General features: G+C 39.2%; 1 protein-coding gene across 1 annotated transcript in view; it reads left to right on the top strand.

Annotated features, from left to right (window-relative positions):
* The window catches only part of csmd2 (CUB and Sushi multiple domains 2), a 662931-nt gene that overhangs the window by 178261 nt on the left and 462758 nt on the right, over nt 1-21912 (top strand). The window contains exon 4 of the mRNA XM_034160153.1: nt 3534-3728. Coding sequence (XP_034016044.1) covers nt 3534-3728 — 195 coding nt within the window. The remainder of the gene's footprint in view (nt 1-3533; nt 3729-21912) is intronic.

Below are 21912 nucleotides of genomic sequence, written 5' to 3'. Positions count from 1 at the left end.
TAATCAACAGGGGCCGAAATAGTATGTGCATGTGCTAGTTTGTGCACGTATTATTCGAGCGGTGCACGTAATTTTATACTGCACTAGCACTGGTGCAAGTAACTTTATCCAGGTTTTATCAACTACGAGGTCTGTGATAAAACTAACGTACCTTTTTATTTTTTTTCAAACACTACGAGGGCTGTCCGTAAAGTATAGGTCCTTTTTATTTTTTCAAAAACTATATGGATTTCATTCATATGTTTTTACGTCAGACATGCTTGCACCCTCGTGCGCATGCGTGAGTTTTTCCATGCCTGTCGGTGACGTCATTCGCCTGTGAGCACTCCTTGTGGGAGGAGTCGTCCAGCCCCTCGTCGGAATTCCTTTGTCTGAGAAATTGCTGAGAGACTGGCGCTTTGTTTGATCAAAATTTTTTCTAAACCTGTGAGACACATCGAAGTGGACATGGTTCGAAAAATTAAGCTGGTTTTCAGTGAAAATTTTAACAGCTGATGAGAGATTTTGAGGTGATTCTGTCGCTTTAAGGACTTTTCACGGTGCGAGACGTCGCTCAGCGCTCTCAGGCAGCGTCATCAGCCTGTTTCAAGCTTAAAACCTCCACATTTCAGGCTCTATTAATCCAGGACGTCGTGAGAGAACAGAGAAGTTTCAGAAGAATTCGGTTTCAGCATTTTATCCGGATATTCCACTGTTAAAGGATATTTTTTTAATGAAAGACGTGCGGACGGGTCCGCGCGTCAGGACGCAGCCGATGCGGCGAGGCGGCACAGGAAAAACACCTCCGTGTTGATAACCATTTGTTAAAATCCAGTTGGGTTTTGATGGCTTTCAGTGGAGTGAGTATATGAGAAATTGTTTATCAGCTGGAGATGTTCCAACTTGTCCTCAAGGCTTCCAACAGAGGTGTTTTTCCTGTGGCGGAGCGTCGTGGCGGCTGCGAGCCGACGCTGCAATCCGCCCGCACGTCTTTCATTAAAAAAATCTCCTTTAACAGTGGAATATCCGGATAAAATGCTGAAACCGACTTCTTCTGAAACTTCTCTGTTCTCTCACGACGTCCTGGATCAACAGAGCCTGAAATGTGGAGGTTTTAAGCTTGAAACAGGCTGATGACTCCGCCTGAGAGCGCTGCGCGATGTCTCGCACCGTAAAAAGTCCTTAAAGCGACAGAATCACCTCAAAATCTCTCATCAGCTGTTAAAATTTTCACTGAAGACCAGCTTAATTTTTCGAACCATGTCCACTTCGATGTGTCTCACAGGTTTAGAAAAAATTTTGATCAAACAAAGCGCCAGTCTCTCAGCAACTTCTCAGACAAAGGAATTCCAACGAGGGGCTGGACGACTCCTCCCACAAGGAGTGCTCACAGGCGAATGACGTCACCGACAGGCATGGAAAAACTCACGCATGCGCACGAGGGTGCAAGCATGTCTGACGTAAAAACATATGAATGAAATCCATATAGTTTTTGAAAAAAATAAAAAGGACCTATACTTTACGGACAGCCCTCGTATATGGATTTGAATCACGTGCGATTACATCAGACAACCTTGAACCCTCGTGCGCATGCGAGAGTTTTTTCACGCCTGTCGGTTACGTCATTCGCCTGTGGGCTGGCTTTGAGTGAGGAGTGGTCCACCCTTCCCGTTGGAATCTCTTTGTCTGACAACTTCCTGAGAGACTGGCGCTTTGCTTGATCAAAATTTTTTCAGAACCTGTGAGGCACATCAAAGTGGACACCATTCGAGAAATTCAGCTGGTTTTCTGTGAAAATTTTAACGGCTGATGACAGATTATGGACTGTTGCTGTCGCTTTAAGGACTGCCCACGGAGCAGGACGTCGCGACGCACGCTGAGCCGCCACTGTCTGCCTGTTTCGAGCTGAAAGCTTCCAAATTTAAGCTTCTGTTGACCCAGGACATCGTGACAGAACACAGAACTTTCAGAAGAGGTCGGGATCAGCAGTTTATCCAGACATTCCACTGTTAAAGGAGATTTTATTAATGAAAGACGTGCGGACGGGTCCGCGAGTCGGGACACAGCCGGCACGGTGCGGCGGCACAGGAAAAACACCTCCGTGTTGATAACCATTTGTAAAAACCAGGTAGCTTTTGATGGCTTTCAGTTGAGTGAGTATCTGAGAAATTGTTTAACAGCTGGACATTTTCCAACTTGTCCTTAAGGCTTCCAACGGAGGTGTTTTTCCTGTGGCGGTGCGCGGCACCAGCTGTGTCCCGACGCGCGGACCCGTCCGCACTTTCTTTCATTACAAAATCTCCTTTAACAGTGGAATGTCCTGATAAGCTGCTGATTCCGACCTCTTCTGAAAGTTCTCTGTTCTGTCACGACGTCCTGGGTCAACAGAGGCTTAAATTTGGAAGCTTACGATATATTCAGTAAGCCAGTCTGTGTTATTAAAAAAAAACCCTAAGGCTGGAGTTGTGTGCTGGCTGAACTGTGAGCTCATATATTTGCATGCACATGCATATTTCAACAAACAGTGGTAGTCATTGTAGCATGCTTGAGTTTGTGAAAAACAACTTTGCAAGATTCCCTCAGTTTATATACTATACCACAGTCTAATGTACATAGTACAAGTGCATATCAAATCACAGTTTACAATTTAAATGGCATGTGATCAGTGCAAACTAAGGCACTATGTGCCATGGTGGTTTCATTTATTTCATTTATTAACATGGGTGTTTTTAGGGCATAACATGAAATAAATCAATCAGCTTATGTATCAATGCCTTTAAGAACTTGGGCTTGAATCTGGTGCATTACAATTTAGATGGCTGACTCAGTAGGTGATGGAAACAGGCGGGTTTTTGTTTTAATTTTTGGTGAGAGACTGGCAAACATGTCATTTATAGGCATAAATTCCACCAAAGCTACCTGATCTGAAGCAGTTGAAGTCAGTTCCGATGTCCTCCATCTTGGTCCTCCCCATCTGTGAACCTGGAAAGTAAGAAAAATGGTGCAAAAATTTTGGGAAAAACCCAAGTCATGAAAATTTTGTATTTTTCTATTAATTTTGTTTTTTTTATTTTGTTTTGACTTAAGATGAGTGATATTAATGCACATTTTTGTGTGTCTATAATCAACATCTTCATATATTGTAGCCTACCGATGTACCTGGATATTGCATTGTATAAATAACCAAAATAAAGTAAGGCACTAGCACTGTTCCTGACTACACCTCATTTTAAGTTTTAAGACCAACATGCCAATAGAGGCACAGATGAGCATGTGTATATTTGCTACAGAAACAATGTGGATGCTGGTTGTGAATATGACATCTGTATAATTTGGAAATGAGCTATATACATATATATTTGTGATAAATCACACAATTTCATGGTTATCTCTGTCTGTTGTAGATCATTATGGGCACTTTATTAAGACAACACACAGCCAATGACTCCCTACATTTATTGCATATTGTACATGATATTACCTTGGGAGCATATCACATATCTTTGTAAAAAAATTGCCTCATTAACCGACTGCTCCCTCCATTGTCTCTCCAGCTCTACCCAGCTACACTTGTGGTAACCCTGGACAGCTACTCAATGGCCACCAGCAGGGGTCCACTTTCAACATAGGTGACAAAATCCGCTACAGCTGCAGCCCAGGCTATGTGCTCGAGGGTCACACCACCCTGTCCTGTCTTGCAACTTCAGCTGGCACTGCTGCCTGGGATTTCCCGCTGCCCTACTGCAGAGGTATGTGGAAAAATATCATGCAAAATGTCTTTCACACCGTAAGTGCTGTGATTTTCCTTGCATGTTCACCTATAAGTTTGACAAAGAACCGATTTCACTGACTTAACTGGGATGCTCTGCAGGGACTTTCATAGCCTTGCCATTTGTATGTTTAGTGTTCTAAGGATGTACATATTCAATTGCCAGTGTTGTTGTCAAACCACCTAAACCAAAACAAAGTCATGACCAAATCCAGAATGTGTTGAGACTCGGATAACACCAGCACCGTAAGTCACTGAGACCTAGTCAAAACTAAGTTCAAAGTAGATAGAGACAGAGTCAAGACCAGCACCAAGTGTATGTTTTCCACACCTCATGACAATTACAATTAAAGACAAACATGCAAAGTACAGACACAATTGCTCTGAAACATGTTTTTTTTTTTTTCAATAAATGCACCCATCTACAGGAAAACACTGGGTACTAAAATCAACAAAACCATCATTCCTGAACACTCCCTTTCCATGCTTTACCATCCAAGGAACAAACTACAATATTTGTGCAAGCATCAGGTTTGGTACGTGACTTTTTCTTCCCCAGAAATCATCATTACAAACAGAATGTAATAAACAATTCTCCATACTGCATAAAGGTACTTATGTACCCCCATTGGGGAACACCAATTATTGTCTGAAATTCCCAAGGTTGGCTGACCAACTTATGTCCAGCTCCAACTCCTTTATAACCCATGGTGTATTCAAAATAAATAAATAAATCTAAATAAGCTGGGATAACCACAAAGGAAGTAGTAACAAATGCATACCCTGAAACACAGCCACATCCCAGTAATTTTACTTTTCCCCATGTTTCCACACAGCAGCTTTGTACAATATCATTCTGCTGTCTGGCATTGCTCCATATTCATAGAGCTTTGTATGTAAAAACAAAACAAACAAACAAAAAAAGACCTCCCTCAACATTTTCAAGTTCTACATGTTCCATATGACAATCAGTAAAAATCTTATAGTCGTCACATTTGTGCTTAATTCTTTTGTTTGTCTGTCCATAGACTATAAGCAGGTAACATCGCCAATACAAATGGCCGGTAGCTGTTTCAAATCCCGTGCCCATGTCACAGCTCTCACCTTGACATTGCAAACACAGCCATCCACCATCATCACCCAGAATCACTTTCTCTCCGAATCATCATGGTTACACTTCATAATCAGATAAACTCGCCAACTCCCAGTGAAATTTTCCACTGCAGAGAATGGACCTTACAGTGAGACTTTTTTTTTTCCCCCAGTGGTGGGACCATCATATTCCTAACCTTAACTCTTTTTCTATATGCAGTTGGGGAAATTACTAAAGTCTTCACTTTTGCCTATTTTCTTAAATAATTAATACTTTTTTTATAGTTGTTCCTTCTGAACTGATGAGTTTTGTTAAAATATATTCAATTTACAAAGACCATAGATAAATCTTCAAAATAGAATGACATATTAAAGCCTTAGATTCTTTTCAGTAAGTGCAAAACAATAATAGAAGTAATATATAGTAATTAAACAAACTACTGATACTTAGTAAGAATTATCAAGAGTGTGAACTGAAGCATTTTCTCAGTTGTTAGAGGTAATTATTCTTTTGGATGAATGTGTGAACTTCTAAAGTGATTTTCCCATTTTAAGATACCAGATACAAAGAGGTCAAACATTCAGTGGTCTAACCACAAGTAATTTATTGATATTCTCAGAGTTGTGGTCTTGAAATAAAATCTTGAGTGCTCTTGGTTTCCTTTTGAGACAAGACTCTGTAAAAGTTTGATTAATTCCAATTAAATTAAATTTATTACATTTATATAGCACCAAATCACAACAAAGCTGACTCAAGGCAGTTCACACAAGTAACCTTACCAACTCCTAGAGCAAGCACACAGGTGACAGTGGTAAAGAAAAACTCCCTCAGATGATAGAGGAAGAAATCTCAAGCATACCAGAGTCAGAGGGGGTGACCCACTGCTTAGGCCATTCTAACAATTACAATGTTTTACAGAGCTTAAGAAAACAGGAATATAACGCATCTGCTGTATCAGTTCCAGGCATGGCATCTTATGGTCATTCCAGCATCCTGTTGTCTACAGACGCCACTCCCACACATTATTCTCCATATCTCAGACAGAGAGAAAAAGAGTAGAATCAGTCAGCCATTAAAAAAACACCCAAGGTATAATTCATCAACATTAAATCAACAGGAAAGCAGAGAAATTACTAGGGTGCTCACCAGTTGGTAGCCCTAAGCTTCACTAAAAGACCCAGAATTTATACAAAGTTGAGGCCGAGACCCATTCCATTCCTAAAAAAAATGAATTTGAAAGGATAGGAAGCACCGTTCCATACTATGCCATTATTTCAGCCATACAAAAGGGGGGAAATGTGTCTAAAGTCTAGACTTGAATGTTTCTACAGAATCAGATTATTTTATCTCCATAGGGAGATCATTCCACCAAACAGGGGCACAATAACATAAGGCTCTGGCTCACAGGCTTTTAATTTTACTTAGGGATGCCAAGTAGTCCTCCACCCTGAGAACGCAGAGGGCACGTAGGGTTTAAATTAGGTCAGCGGAGTAGGGAGGTGCTAGTCTGTGAATAATTTTATAGGACAATAGCTGAACCTTGAAATCTGACCTCACCTAGACAGGAAGCCAGTGAAGACATGCCAGAATGGGTGTAATATTATCAAACTTCCTGCATCCTGTCAAGAGTCTGGCAGCAGTATTTTGTACCATTTGGAGACCCCAAGTGCTGGGCTGTGGTAAACCAGAAAATAGAACATTGCAGTAGTCCAATCTAGAAGAAAAAAATGCATGGATCAGGGTCTCTGCCTCAGCCATACACAGGTTTGGATGAATCTTTGCTATATTTCACACGTGTGAGAAAGCTGTCCTTGTAATATCTCTAGTGTGTAGGTCAAAGGACAATGTGGAATAAAAAAAATTAAAAAAAATCACCCTAAGGTTTGTGATGTATGATACATGGACCAAGGTTAAGCATTAATTGGTCAAACTAATGCTGATGTCTCGCTGTACCAACAACCATCCTTTCAGTCTTCTCTGAGATCAAAAGTAAGAAATTGCTGGACATCTAGCTTTTCACCGATGCAAGTACATAGGGTTTGGTCCTTGTTCATGGTATCACTGTCACAAATATTGACATCATGCCTCTTGGGTCAGTGGTCTCCGATCACTCACTTATTGCTGTGACACATCAATCAATCAATCAAGTAATATCAGTGGAAAAACAAGGGATCTGTCCTGAGGTTCAGCTCCAGGTGCATTGGTAGTGGCACTTATACTTAGGTATCCACTAAACGGTAAATGGACTGCACTTATATAGCACTTTTCCATCTACATCAGAAGCTCAAAGCACATTACAATGATGCCTCACATTCACCCATTCACACAGACACACTCACACCAATGTCAGGGTGCTGCCATCCAAAGCACCCACTACACACCGGGAGCAACATGGGGATTAAGGACCTTGCCCAATGGTCAGTCATGATTGTCCAGTCAGACTGATGTTTGAACCGAGGATCCTCTGGTTTGAAGCCCACTGCTTAACCATAAGACCCTCACCTCCCCACTAACATTTGAATGGCCCGTGACTTGACCAAGGAAAAATAGGTCAAGGTCAGCAACCTCTGATGTTGTGTGAGGTAGCAGTGAGATCAATATATGTCCCAAATGTATATTACGGCGCGGCTTCTGACAGAAGCTCAGGGGAGGGAACACATGACTCCCATCCTATCCATACTTCAATGGTTGCCAGTATATGTTAGGGTTCATTTTAAAATTCTTGTTTGTCTTTAAGTCTCTCCATGGTTTAGTTCCATCGTACCTCACTGGGCTTCTTCATCCTTATACTCGTATACTTAGATGGTCTCTCAGGTCAGCGGACCAGCTGCTCCTGGAAGTGCCAATGTCAAAAAGAAAGCTCAGGGGGGACAAGGCATTTTTTGTCATTGCTCCTAAAGTGTGGAATGGCTTGCCTCTGGGTGTTAGGGAGGCACCTTCATTGGTTATTTTTAAAGTTCATTTAAAAAGTAATTTTCTTTCTGTCTTTTAATACCAATGAGACTTGGTTTGATCATTTTATTTTAGTTTTATTTTGTGGTTCTTGTATCTTAATTTGTATTATATTTGGAGTTGTAGAGCACCTTGTGTCAGCGGTGGCTGTTTTAAGGTGCTTTATATATAAAGTTGGCATGGTATGTGTTGTCTGCCATGATTTCGTGTCAAGTGATCGTGCAGCCAAGTTGTATTTTTAGACGTAAGTACAGATTCAATCTTTAAATGGTAAGTCAAGGTCAGAAACCTATAAACTCACATGGAGAGTTGTGTTAGGTGAACTTATATCCCAAATGTCTGGAGTCTGCAATGATTTTGTGTCAAGTAATGGTGCAGCTAAGGCCTATTTTTACATATAGCTTTGACTGAGAAACAGTAGGTCAAAGTCAGCAGCCTCTAAATTTGTGTGAGGTGAATTTAGAACTAGACATCTTGGATCAGTGGTTATGTTTTTGAGAAACTGCTCAGAAAATATTATGAACTGACAGATACACATGGACAGCATCTTTTTCTATAATTGTACACCACAGTGATGTGTACTAAATAGAATAAAATCCAATTAGTGAAAAAAAATAATAATTTTGTGAGCTGCATATTATAATTATGATTCATATTGTCAGTTTTCAACACAGGGATTTTTTTTTGTTGTTGTCAAGCTTCACACTTTCTTTCATGAAAATGACAATGTTGAACAATTACAGAAGCTAATGGCATATGAAAGTGTCACTATGACCAACAATGCAGATCAAGTACCAAGAGATCACTGTAATAAATACAAGAGACTTGTTCTGTCAATGCATTAAAAAATGTAATTAAATAAATTATTGTCTATAATTAACTCACAATTAATAGAGATTAATCTAAAAACACTTTTGCACTTATCTTCAATCCAAACTCTTTAATGTTTGTAAGCACTCTTTATTTTTTAAATAAGTAAACAGTTTTTGTCTCAAATTGCATTTAGTGCAGTATTGTAGTAGTAACTCTGAGTAATACTGACCGAATAATGTTTTGGTTGATAAATCATTTTTACTATTATTGCCATTTGGAAAGTGATGTCTTTAAAATGTCTACAAAACTAGACCATAAACTTATTTGGCCAAAAACGTGTTGGCCTGGAGGGAAGTAATAACACCAGAAATGAACTTGGTGTGTATTTGAAGCAATGCGCATTTTTAAACTTTCACTGTGGAGTTCTAAGTCTGGTACCAATATGCTTCTGAAACAGAGTGAAAGACAGACTGGATTTTTAGCAGACAGCATGCACACATTTATTTGGTGACTTGGGCTTAATAAATTCAGTGGTGGGCACAGATAACCAAAAAATTAACTTCGATAACAGATAATAAGATAACTGAAAAGTTATCCTTGATAGAGATAAACCGATAAACCACCCAAAAATGTATCGGAAGTTACAGATAATCAATAATTGATAAATTCCGGTGTTGTCTATGGGACATTTGCAGAGCTGAAATTGATTTTTAACACGATTGCTTTTGAAAGCATCAAAAGACCTAAAGAATAACCAAGGATGTTTGACTATGCTGCCCCCTGCAGGAAACAGCACAGACAAATCCTGAGAGCACCCACGAAATCAACTCTTTACTAATCATAATCATTTTTCTTTCAACATTCTGCTCCTGCTGGAAGCTCTTGTATACAACAGCACTCCCACCACAGAGGCACACCGAGCACAACCATAAGGCCAAGTCCCTATCAATTTCAACACTCCAGTCAGGCGGAGGTCTTGAAAAATAAAGTCATACCAACTTATGGTTTTTTGAAAATACTGATAGAATAACTCCATTAATGTCAATTCTGTCATTTGTACAAAGTTAAAATATAACATATATCTTTTAATGTTGAATAAGGCACTAATTCTGAGGTTTTGTAACAAACACAGACCACAAAGCATTCTGTATAAAGTGCTAAACAGTGATTGGTTCAGTAATCCATTATGTAAACCAACACGTTAATGTGATGTGTGTCGTGTGTTGGTTTAAAGATAAATGTGCTTTTGTAAAATATTCCATTTTTATTTGTAAAAACAGGCATTTTTACGGAGCCCTGGAAGTGTCATCGCAATTGCATGTTTTAAAACTTTTATGATGTTGTAAAACGTGCACTCAATATTAGTAAGTAAGTAAATTTATTTATATAGTGCCTTTCACAGACATAAGGCCATGTACACACGTTGTCGGGTATTTGTAAAACTGAATATCTTACCCTTTCAGTTTGGGGAAAAAACTTCATCCACACTACGTCGTTTAAAAAAAAAATCCATCCACATCGAACCGTATAGATGTGTTGTAATTAGTCTGCCAAACCTTTGGGTAGCAGTACTGATTAAAATTCTATCCAATCAGGAGCCTTATTCTCTTGTCGTCACTTCCACAAAAACTAAAAACATGGCGCCAACCTCGTTCGTGTGGACCGATAAGGAGTTGGAATTACTTCTAACCGTAGTTTTAGAATACAAAGTTATCAAATATATGCACACAAAAAGCGCCTGGACAATGGACAATACCAACACTTTGAGAGCAGCCAGGTACCCAGACGTTTAATACTGCCATGAACACTCCTGGCCAGTAGATGGCAGTAGCGTCCTTGAAAAAATAAACAAAATTCCAGTTAATCCATGTCTGCTACATTTAAGATGCGTGGAATTTAACAAACGCAAATACACTAACGTCTATAAACCCAGAGAATATATTCACGAGTTTTAGGCACTAGAGTTTAATGCTGTTATCTGTAGACCCTGAACAGAGTGTCTGAAATGCATTTGTCCTGTCGTGAACGTCTGAGATTACCTTATGCTACCCATAATGCATTGCTGCCTGGCACAGCATGTGCTCACAAAACCTTAAAAATTAGCACATTACTTTAAAACGAAAACATATATCTGATATTTTCACTTTATAAACTTCAGACATGACAATAATTAAAAAAAAACTTGTCTAAAATGAGTGGTTAAAATTTGAACCATAAGTTAAACATGTATGCCTCTGGATGACTTGGTGACATTGCGATTATATTAGTATGTTGTTAAAGGGAATTATTTTTTTTTGGTCACCAGTTCTCCTTTGCTTATAGACAATAGAGTGGTTTGTGTTTGCAGAGGATAGAACAACATGCTTATTAGGAAACTTTTAACAGGTAGGTCTCAACAGCTTTAATAGTTTTGAGAATGTTTTTCATTGTTCAGCTTAGTTTAGTACGTTATCGGTCTAAACGTTATGGGACGGTAATTCATCGGAAGATAATTAGTCCGATGATGGTTTTTAAATTTATCTAAAAAGATAATCCGATAATGAAAACATTATTTTCGATAATTATCTGTTATCGGACGTGTGCCCACCACTGAATAAATCAGATACAGATCAATAAAAAAAAATGCCTTGTTGGAGCATTTGATTCTGCATTGCCATTCACACTGCTGTTTGGCTTCCTGATGTTGCAAACATGTTGGGCTGAGGGTCACAGAAGGTATCTGCCTTAATTACTTCTTTTAAAAAAAAATAGTGGTGTTAAAGGAATTTGTGTTAATGCATCATCACATTAACTTTTACTTTAACTTTCTATAGCACTGTTCACAATCATAGTCACAAAATGCTTTACATAAATGTGCAGGTAATAGCTTAAAACTGCATTTTATATAATTATAAATATAAGAATTAAAATTGAAAACAACATCAAGTCAAAGTAAAATGCAATTTAAATAAGACAACAAAAATAAATAAAAATAATATCAAGAAAGTAAAAAAAAACCAAGGGTACTCAAATGCTTGTTTAAACTCATGGGTCTTCAGCTACCTTTTAAAACAGTCAACCGTATCAATAAGTCTGAGGTGTGCTGGTAATGCATTCTACAACTTAGGGGCAGGTTTTTAAGTGGGTACATGGAGTGGAAAGCAGTTTCTGGTTGTGAGACCTAAGGGAGCGAGTAGGAATGTGGAGATGAATTAAGTCTGTAACGTACGAAGGGGCTTGACTATGTAGTGCCTTATAGGTGATGATAAGAATTTCCTGCAGGACAAGGGGAGCCATTGTAGGGAACTAAGCCAGTTTTAGAAACTGGCAGTTTCCACTGAGATTGATAGGGGTTCCCACATCTCTTTTACCAAGTGAGTACCCCGGCAGCAGCATTTTGGATGGACTGCTGGTGGTGAAGGACAGATTTGTTTAGTGAAGGAAAAAAGTACATTGCAAGTTACTGTGCTTGGTTTCAGTGCAGTAGGTTCCCGGTTCAAACCCCACCTGTGCCACATTTCTCCATGTAATGTCGAGTTGTGGCAGGAAGGGCATTTGGTGTAAAGCTTGTGCAAAATCAACATGCTGTTGTGGCGACCCCAAATGAAAACTACAGAGCAGCCAAAGGGACTTACTGGTACTTGACATGGGTGGAGATAATTGCATGTACAAGCATCTCAAGTTATGTGGGAGAGATCATGGCTCTGACTTTGCTAATATTTCGCAGGTAGGAAAAAATATGGGTGTCAGAGAGAATTGTTGAATGTTACCCCTATGTTTCTTAGACTTGGATGAACAGCCGATGCCAAGGGCTCAAGGTTCTGGATGATCACAGGTACAGCAGTGTCTGGAGCTATGATTTAATACAGCTGTCTTACCTGAATTTAATTGTAAAAAAAAAACAAAAAACAAAACAAAGGCATGTAGTTTTTTTATGGCGTCCAAACAGTCAAGAAGTCTTGCAACCTGGGATGCCTCATTTTGTTTAAAAGTAAAATGGCATTGAATGTCATCTATGTAAATGTGATATGTGTTGTTAAAATTGTGAATAATGTGACACAGAGGCAGCATATAAATAAAAATATAAAAAATAAACAAATAAATAAAATGGGGCCCAGCCCTGAATCTTGTGGGACACCGCATAACAAGGGGGAGGAAGAGAGAAGATCCCCAATAGAGACAGCAAATTACCTATTTGTCAGGTTGGAGGAAAACCACTCCAAGGCCACACTTGAGGTGCCCACCCAGTCATGGAGTCTCTTAATTAAGGTATAGTAATCTGCTGTAACAAAGGCAACACTGACGTTGCATAAGACAAGAACTGAGCAATTTCTTTGTATATGTAACCAGTAAAAGCAGAAATAATTATAAATTACTAATATTGCTCACTCAGCATGTCTTTTGTAATCTCGCAATTCCATTGGAAAAGTGTGTAGGATGTATGGTGGATCGCAAATGCAATGTGCAGTACCTTGTTTGCACTCGTGTACTGGGCAAATTTGTATTTTCCACTTTTGCAGCCCACATGCACCATTGTGACGACCATCCATTAAGCGTTGTAGATCTGGCATGAATGTAGACCTAGATGAAGCCAAAATTATCTAAATGTCAAAGTAATGTCACCTAAATATAAGCTAATGGACTGTAAAAACTAAATACTGAATCTACAACTGAGTCTACAAACAAGAGAATAAAAAATGACAATGAAAGAATTAAAAATAACTTGAGCTAAAGCTACCTGACTGGTCTTGTATTTTACAGTGCACGTGGAACAGGTACAACTTGTTTGTACCTGTTCAGTACAGTTGGCTAGTTAACGGCTAAATTAACAGCAACTCATTTGGCTATAGTTCGCCTACTTTTGTGATTTACACTTTTATTTTACATGGTGTAGATTTTTAATGGTTCTTCAGTTTATGGGTTCTTTAATAGATATCAATAGATAGTATCTAAGTTTGGGGTTTCCATTAGAAAGCATGTAGAGTATGGATTTTGTCTTCCTATAGTAAGCTAGCAGGGTGAACTTTAGATAGAAACCTAAGACATATTAAATCATAGCTTCTGTCTGTATAATAACATAACCAGATTTATAGCTTAGCCTACTAGCTATAATTTAGTTTTACAAGTCTACAGACTAGGTAGATATATACTACAATCTTCTCCTGTATGAACACTTAGGATTCAGGAGCTAACTCCTATATATTATGTAGTAACTATATTTCTTGTATATGTTGTTTACTACCCTGATTGTGTAAATATCACTTATATACATGCTTATATACATGCTACATGCTGCTCTACTCTTCTTTTTTTTTTTAGATATTTTAATATCCTTTAGTATACCCTAGTAGAGTTCTACCTTAGATTTGGAATGTATAATAGAAGATATACCTTACTGAATTTGCTTGAGCTAAAGTCACTCATTTAATTAGGTGTGTTTAAAATTTATACTTCAGTTGTGTAAACTCGTCTTGTATTTTGCAGTGCACATTGAACAGGTACAACTTGTTTGTGTTCGACAACTGAAAAAACTCATCCTACAGCCCTCGCACACACACACACACACACACTTGCATCCGCGTGACATTACAAGGTTTTCTGTGGTTATTCTGATATCTTATTTAGCATGACAGGACCTCATGTGTTTGCTCCCAGTCAGGTGCTGTTGCCAGTTGTCCTTCTGTCACAGTTATTAGGCACCCCCGCGGCACCGACACCTGCCAGTGTCGGTGCATTTTGTCCGACCCAATATAACACATTTCAAATATTCACCGATATCATTCTTGCAGAGTATCAGTTTCTGGGAAGGTAAATCCTTTGAAACGAAGCATGAACATGCATGTTTGCATGGTTGCATGCTATACGGCTTTTTGCTGATGGGCGTGCGAGTGTGTGACCATGTGGCCAGTGCATTGTGTTAGTGTGCCTGCTGAGCGGAGAGTTGAGACACTGTGCCATCTGTAATGAGGCCAGGAGTCAGGAAGCCCACATATGAGCACACATGGCTGGGCACCTCACACCAATACAGCCTCCACCCACCCAATCACATGCACTCACATGCCTCTGCATTGCATATATTTTCAAAGTAATCTTCTTTTTTTTTTTTTTTTTGTCCTCCGTATCAACACCAACACGTCTGGGGGAAAGGTGCTCATGCACTTAAGTATGTGATTATGCACCCACCCTCGCACACTCAGAAATTAAGCTCAGTTTTAGAAACTGCCAGTTTCCACTGAGATTGATTGGGGTCCTGCAGTGCCGCATAAAAGTCAACGCATCGACCTGAGTGCTGCTACATAATGTGTAAGTGTATTATTAATGTCAGTCCAATTATGATGCTTGCTCATATGTGTAAAACTCACTGTACTCTGGTAGTAGTGGAGAACATTTGGCACAGTCATGCCTCTGGACTCTGGAGAGCACAAATGTGCCAGAACTGTTGTAAAGTCAAGCTACAGATAAGGCTGAGGCTGTAAAAATGCTATCAGGTCAGGATGCAATTAAATCAAGGCAATATTTCTGTTACAATTTCAGGGATGACAAATTGTGGTGAGATGTCTTCTTAATTTATCAATTGATGTAAAATGACAAGAAATTTTTTTTGGTCTCAAACTTCCTGATTTGAAGCAGTAAAGTGAAGTTTTGTGTTTTTCCATGAGTTTATTTTAGTTGTATTTCATTGTTATGGTTTCAATAATATAGCAATAGTGATAGTCTGCAATTTTATTGTGAATCGCCCTATCCATCCATTTATCTGTCAGAGTCATGTAAGTGCAAATCCTTCAAAACCATTTGATGGATTCATTTGAACTTATGGTAAAGCAATGGCAATGCAACATGTGACAATGTCCATGAATGTAAATTATCCCAGTCCAACTTGTCCAATACTTTTTCAGAGGTCACACAATCGAAAAGAGTTTCCCAGTAATCAACCCATTCAACTCAGTAAGTCCCTTCTCCTTCTCCGTTGTTTCATTTGAAATTGTAGTAGCAGATACAAGGTGGATCTGCATGTTGATTTGGCATAAGATTTACACCAGATGCCCTTCCTGACACAACTCCACATTACGTGGAGAATGGTCAGTGGTGGCTTTGAATTGGGAACCTTTGGACTCGAAACAGGTGCACTTAGCTGCATGACCACAAAGGGCTTTGCAAAAGTCTGCAACAAAGCCATGCTGATATTTACACTTTTCCTAAAAAGATGTGAAAATTCAGCTACAGATTACCACAGTGCAGATGGGAGACTCCAGCAAAAACTTGTTTGGTTTTCACAAATGGAAACCTGTCTCCATTTAACCCGACCATGACTGTGTGAATGATGGTGTAACAGTCAAAAGCTACAGAGGCCTATAACATCTTTGAAGTTTCCATGGAGGTCTTGGAGTCTGACATCACAAGACTTCTTCTTGCAGTCACTCAGATTTTGAGGACTGCCTATTCCAAGCAGACTTGTTATACTAGTTGTATTCCTTAATGACTGATATATATATATATATATATATATATATATATATATATATATATATATATATATATATATATATATATATATATATATATATATATACACTAAATGACCAAAATGTCAAAGCTGACATTCTCCCATAATGCAGCTGATACTCTTCATCTTGATCTCTTTAAGTAACTGCTTGTTTGACACAGTAATTCCTGTGGTACCCAAGAATCTTCCAAGGAGACCCAGTATGGAAGACATCACGACTCCATAATGTCTTGCCAGGTGTCTCTCCATCTCAATGGTTGGGAACCCAGACACTTGAATGTCACTGCTGAGATACTTGAACATCTCTATAATTCAGCCAGCACAAACAAATACACTTCTGATGGCTGAGTCCAGGAAGTAATTAAAAGCCTTGATCTTGGTCTTGATCCAGAACAATCACAAAGCGAAACACTGTTTCCACACTCAGCAGCTCAACTGGGTTAATAAGGTTATTCATTGATTCTGCAAAGATCACAGCATCATCTGCAAAGCTGAAGTCAGTAAAACATTTCCTCACCAACAAAAACCAAAGTGTTATGATTTGTCGCACAAAAGAACCCAGAATGCAGGCAGCCACAAAACAAGAGATGAGGTGAAATCACATATATTTAACACAAAGTACCAAAAATAGTCAAACAGGGGACAAAATGATTAAAAATCAAAACACAAGACAGAAGGCACTCAAGCAAATACCACTAAGGGGGTGATAACAGGAATGAACTACGCACAGAAGTCAAAATGGCTACAAAACTGGACATGACAAAGATGTACAAAGTACTTACAAATCATGGAACACTCAGGAGAAACCAGTGCAAAGGAAACAGCAAACACGCAAGGAAACAGTGAGGCTTAAATCCACACTGGGGTGATCACACAAACAGGAGACAGGTGAGGGTAATTACAAATCCTCAATAGCTGGGGTAGATACACAGGAAGAAGTTAACCAAAACATATACAAGCAAACTATGACTAATAAAATAAAGCAGGAAGAACAAACTACAATCAATATAGGAACAAATCCAAGAACAAATGAATGAGACATAATAAAACCAGACTACAATGACTAAAAGAACTACACTGCAGCAATGTAAAAATACAATGACAGATGAGGAATAAAATCAGTATGTGTGTACTTGTCAGTTATTGTCAGTACTTGTGGGTTTACAGATATGTAAACCCACAAGTTCTTAGACAATAACAACACAAGGAACAGTCGCAATGGGGAGACGTAGGACAAGGGCAGATACAGAAATAAAAACCTACAGGCAACTCAAGCAACACCAGGAACAGTCATAAGGGGGTGGCAGAGGATAAGGACAGCTAGACAGGGATCCCAGACAAAGGACAGACCACAGACACTGACATTACACCATGACTAAAGGCACACACACCAACAGACTGAGCACAAGAATGGATAACAAACAAAACCACAGATAGACAGGAGACCAGACACAGAGAATACCAACACAGGATGCAGCCATGGACACAGGACACACCACAACAAAACTCAACCGAAGACTCCATTGTCCTAAGAATTCATGGAAAAAAAATCCTCATATTTAGTTTGAGCCAGGACTTATGACTTTGAAGATGGAGCCACTGTGTATAAGAATGTTTAAAGTTCATAAATGATAATGCATTTTTTTTTTTTTTTTTTTTTTAGTCCTTGAACTAATGTTGTCATTCTTGCAAAAAGACTGCTACCTGCATGAGCCACCACAGGTTTAGACTTGGGTACTGCCATGCAGTGGATGATCCTTCAGCACCACAACACATCACCATCCAAAGCTAAGACAGCTGGTGCTCTAATGATGTTTTCTCTTTCTTAAGGATGAGATTAATATGGAAGGTGGGGTAATGCCATTATTAGAAGAGTTTCTTATTGAATTTTGGCCCGTCTAATGTGCTTTTTCAGTAGGTTTTATGGACTGTCCATAATCATGCCTGCAAGATTATTTATATATCTTCAAGCGCTTTTCTAGGTTCGGGTCGCGGGGGCAACAGCTCCAGCAGGGGACCCCAGACTTCCCTTTCCCCTGCCACATTGACCACCTCTGACTGGGTGATCCTGAGGCATTCCCAGGCCAGTGTGGAGATATAATCTCTCCACGTAGTCCTGGGTGTTCCCCGGGATCTCCTTCCAGATGGACGTGCCTGGAACACCTCCCTTGGGAGGTGCCCAGGAGGCATCCTTACCAGATGCCCGAACCACCTCAACTGGCTCCTTTCAATGTGAAGGGGCAGTGACTCTACTCCCAGCTCCCCAAGGATATGTGAAATAGAATTTACATCCAATTATATGAAACACATGTAAAGACATATCCTATCTAAAATGGGTTTTCCACTGTTTATCACATGTATGAGTGCTCTTAATGAGGCCTTTGGAAGATGGTCAATGTAGCAAGAACAAAAGCTAAATAGAATTTCTATATCAATGTGTTAATACTCACATCGCAGCTAAGAAATCATTTGACCATGTTCATATCAATGACTCAACTCTATACCTTTGCTGACTGTGCATCTTTGAGCCGCCTGCTGTCGAGCACAGAGATTCATCACATATACAGTAAAGTCACCAATGTTAAATTAACACTGTCAGTGTACAAATGGTCCTACTCTGGCCACAGTGGGATCATATGTTCACTGTTAGTGTTAATATAACACTGGTGATTTTCCTGTGTAATGTCGTTATTTGAATTTTATTATTAAATAGAAATTAGATTTTGTTGGAATAGCAATGTGTACACATTTTCCAGGTGATGGTTTTTTTTTTTTTTTTTTTTTTTTGGACCAATTGAAGAATGTAAATAACACATCATCACACTATGAATTTTTCACTGAAAGAAATCCCTTGGTGCCCAAAACATTTGCACAGTACTGTAAGTATACAGATGTATGTTTCTTACTGGTTGCATTCATTGACCATGCTTTTCCTCAGTTGCCATGACGCTTAGTCGAATGGAACTGGCTCCACACACTTCATGGGAAACCATGACATACCAAGTGACAGCCAGAAATATGTGCTGTTCAACCGTGGGAAGTGCCCTGACATCCTCAATTTAGTAATGGGAAAAAAAGGAAAAAAAAAATATTAAAGCTTTGAATAATTTCTTGGTTTTCTAAAGTCTGTGGTGGGGACATTTTTTTGATTTCTGTTGTTGGCATCCACTTTGCTTTGGCCAAGGTAAGGCAGAGAGTGCAGAAAGTGAAGGAGCAAGTCAAGGTGAAAGGGAGAGTTAAAACCCAGAGACTTCTCTTCAACTGTGGAGAAACTGTCTTGAGCAGAATATCAATGCAGTCCCTCTTTTTTTTTTCCCCTGTCTGCAGTCTTCCTGTCACTCCTACTGCAACAATCACCTGTCACCCTGTTTGCCATCTTCCTCTTTCTTTATTGTCCACCACTCCTCTGCACTTTTCCCTCTCCCTTCCTCACTTGTCACCTGTCATCTTGTTCATCCACCTCTCGACACCCTTCTGTTGTGGTTTCCCCGCTATTTGAGTTCACTCCTCACAGGTTTCTGCGCATCCGTACACCCACTTGCCCTCCCCCTCAGGGGTTGGGCCTGGGGGACAGTGGGGGGGGTTGCTGCTGTGGTGAAAGGTGCAATGGATGACAGTCAGTCTCTGGTGTCTCCAACCGCATCCTGCCCCTCTTTAAAATACCACAGACAGAGCTGGATGCACTCTAATGAATCCCAGAGCCTAACTCCAATATCAACATACTGACAAATTAAATTTAATATTATAATGTCAAAGGGCCATTCAGAATTTATTTAGATGCTTCCCCCTCTGCTCACCAGTCCACAGTAACACATGGTTTCATTGACAAATAAAAACAGTGATAGCCTCCTAAAAAGTTTTTGATACTATGTTGAAAGCTGGTATAAATACACCAGTTGATAGTTCGTAGAATTATTGCGGCAGCACACTAAATTCTGAATTAATTATTTCCTTAAAACAGTCCCAAGGGCCGAAGACTTGTAATTAATACAAATGTGAATTGATTACATTTTAAGCAGCCTTGCATTCTGTTGCATCAGGAACACAACCGTGCTCCGTTCTGATTCGAAAGTCACTGTAGGGGTTTTTCACATCACAGTGTACAAATTTGCACTTTTATATGTTGCTATATTTGGGATTTTACACTGTTTCATCAGACATTCTCCCTCCCATATATAGTCACATTCAGGTCACCATAGGTGGCGCATTGGTATTATTTGCTATATTTTGAAGAAATTTACAGTCAGCAATTACACCTGTTGCACTGTAACTGGCACAGTCGGCATTAAAAAAACACATCCAGTAGGTGTAAACCAGACTGGACAAACTAAGCAACAAATAATCAATATATACCTTGAAACATAACCACCACTTTCGTCTGATTTTGACTTCTCCTTAATCAGCACACAGCAGCCAGGGAGAATATCATCCTGCCATCCAACGCCAACTCTTGGCGTTGGATGGCTCCATATGCTTCAATTATTCAAAGCTCCACAATTTCCATGATGACACTAAAACATCTGATTGCAGTCGTCATCTTTGTGTCATTTGCTTCTTTCATTTGGCCAGTCAATTAGCCACTAAACATAGACACGTTTTATGGTCACACTTGTGTCAAACCGGCTGAGCTTGTGCAGCGTTCTCAAGCCCCGGCCATGCAGCACTAACGAAGGACAATGAAGCCAAAACGAAATAAGAAAATATTTCATTGACTCTTGGAGGCATCATTTAACACTTCCAGCTCCAGCTTCATTCCTGCAACTGGAGCTTTGTCAGAATTTTTGGTAACACTTTACGTGAAGGTATCGTCATAACAGTGACATAACACTGTCATAACTGTTACAGGACACAGTCATGAACATGTCATAAACATTATGTCAATGGCATAAATGTTTATGACTGATGTCATTAAGTGTCATTCACTTTTTGTAATGACAAGTTGCCATACAGCCAAAGACCAAAAAGGTCAAAGGCAACTTCTGGTCATGACACTTTGATTAAAGTCAAGGTGTTATTATCAATGCAAGCCAAGAAATGTCAACTTGTCATTATAAAAACTAAATGACACTTAGTGACAGCAGTCATAAACGTTCATGACATTGACATGTTTATGACACATTCATGACTATGTCATGTAACAGTTATGACAGTGTCATGTCACTATTCTGAGAATAGCTTCAAGTTAAGTGTGACCTAATTTATAAACTGTTGAAAAATTTGAACAAATACTGACGACAACTTCAATTCTTCCATATTTCGTTTTGCTTTAGTTGTGGACGGTTTCTTATCATTTGCTTAGTTTTTGTAACAGTTGCATTTTGTTTGACTTTCATCCAATTATATTCAACCTCCCACATCCAATGTATAGAATGAAGGTTGATGATATCTGAACGAATCCAGAACTAAAGATTCTCCGAGCTGAACCAAACATCCTTTTATCGCTAATGAATCGTCCAAGTTTAGGAAGAAAAAGCAACATTTTTATACAGAAACAGTAGAGTTAATAATGTTTTATCAACTGCTTTCAATATTTATGCACATTTCAACTGTTTGTGTACAACAAGGTACAGACATGCCGCAAGAACTCACCTGTTTTCAAGACAAAAAAAAAATCTTGCACTTGCAAGTACTGCGGCAATGAGTTTAGACTAGTTTTATTTCCACTTTCAGTCACGTCATCTTGAATGTTTTGTTTGTTTGAGTTCACTTGATTCACAGGCTTTTCAGTGATGGGGAAAAGTGCAGGAACTTTCGTCTACTTTTTCTCAATGATTTTTGACTTTTTATCCTCCGTCCAGCTTTCGACGTGTGACCGGGGCTTAA

This window comes from Thalassophryne amazonica, chromosome 20, assembly GCF_902500255.1.
Source record: "Thalassophryne amazonica chromosome 20, fThaAma1.1, whole genome shotgun sequence".
Classification (NCBI taxonomy): Eukaryota; Metazoa; Chordata; class Actinopteri; order Batrachoidiformes; family Batrachoididae; genus Thalassophryne; species Thalassophryne amazonica.
The sequence above is the reverse complement of the archived record's forward strand: the minus strand, read 5'-3'. Positions and strand labels throughout refer to the sequence as shown.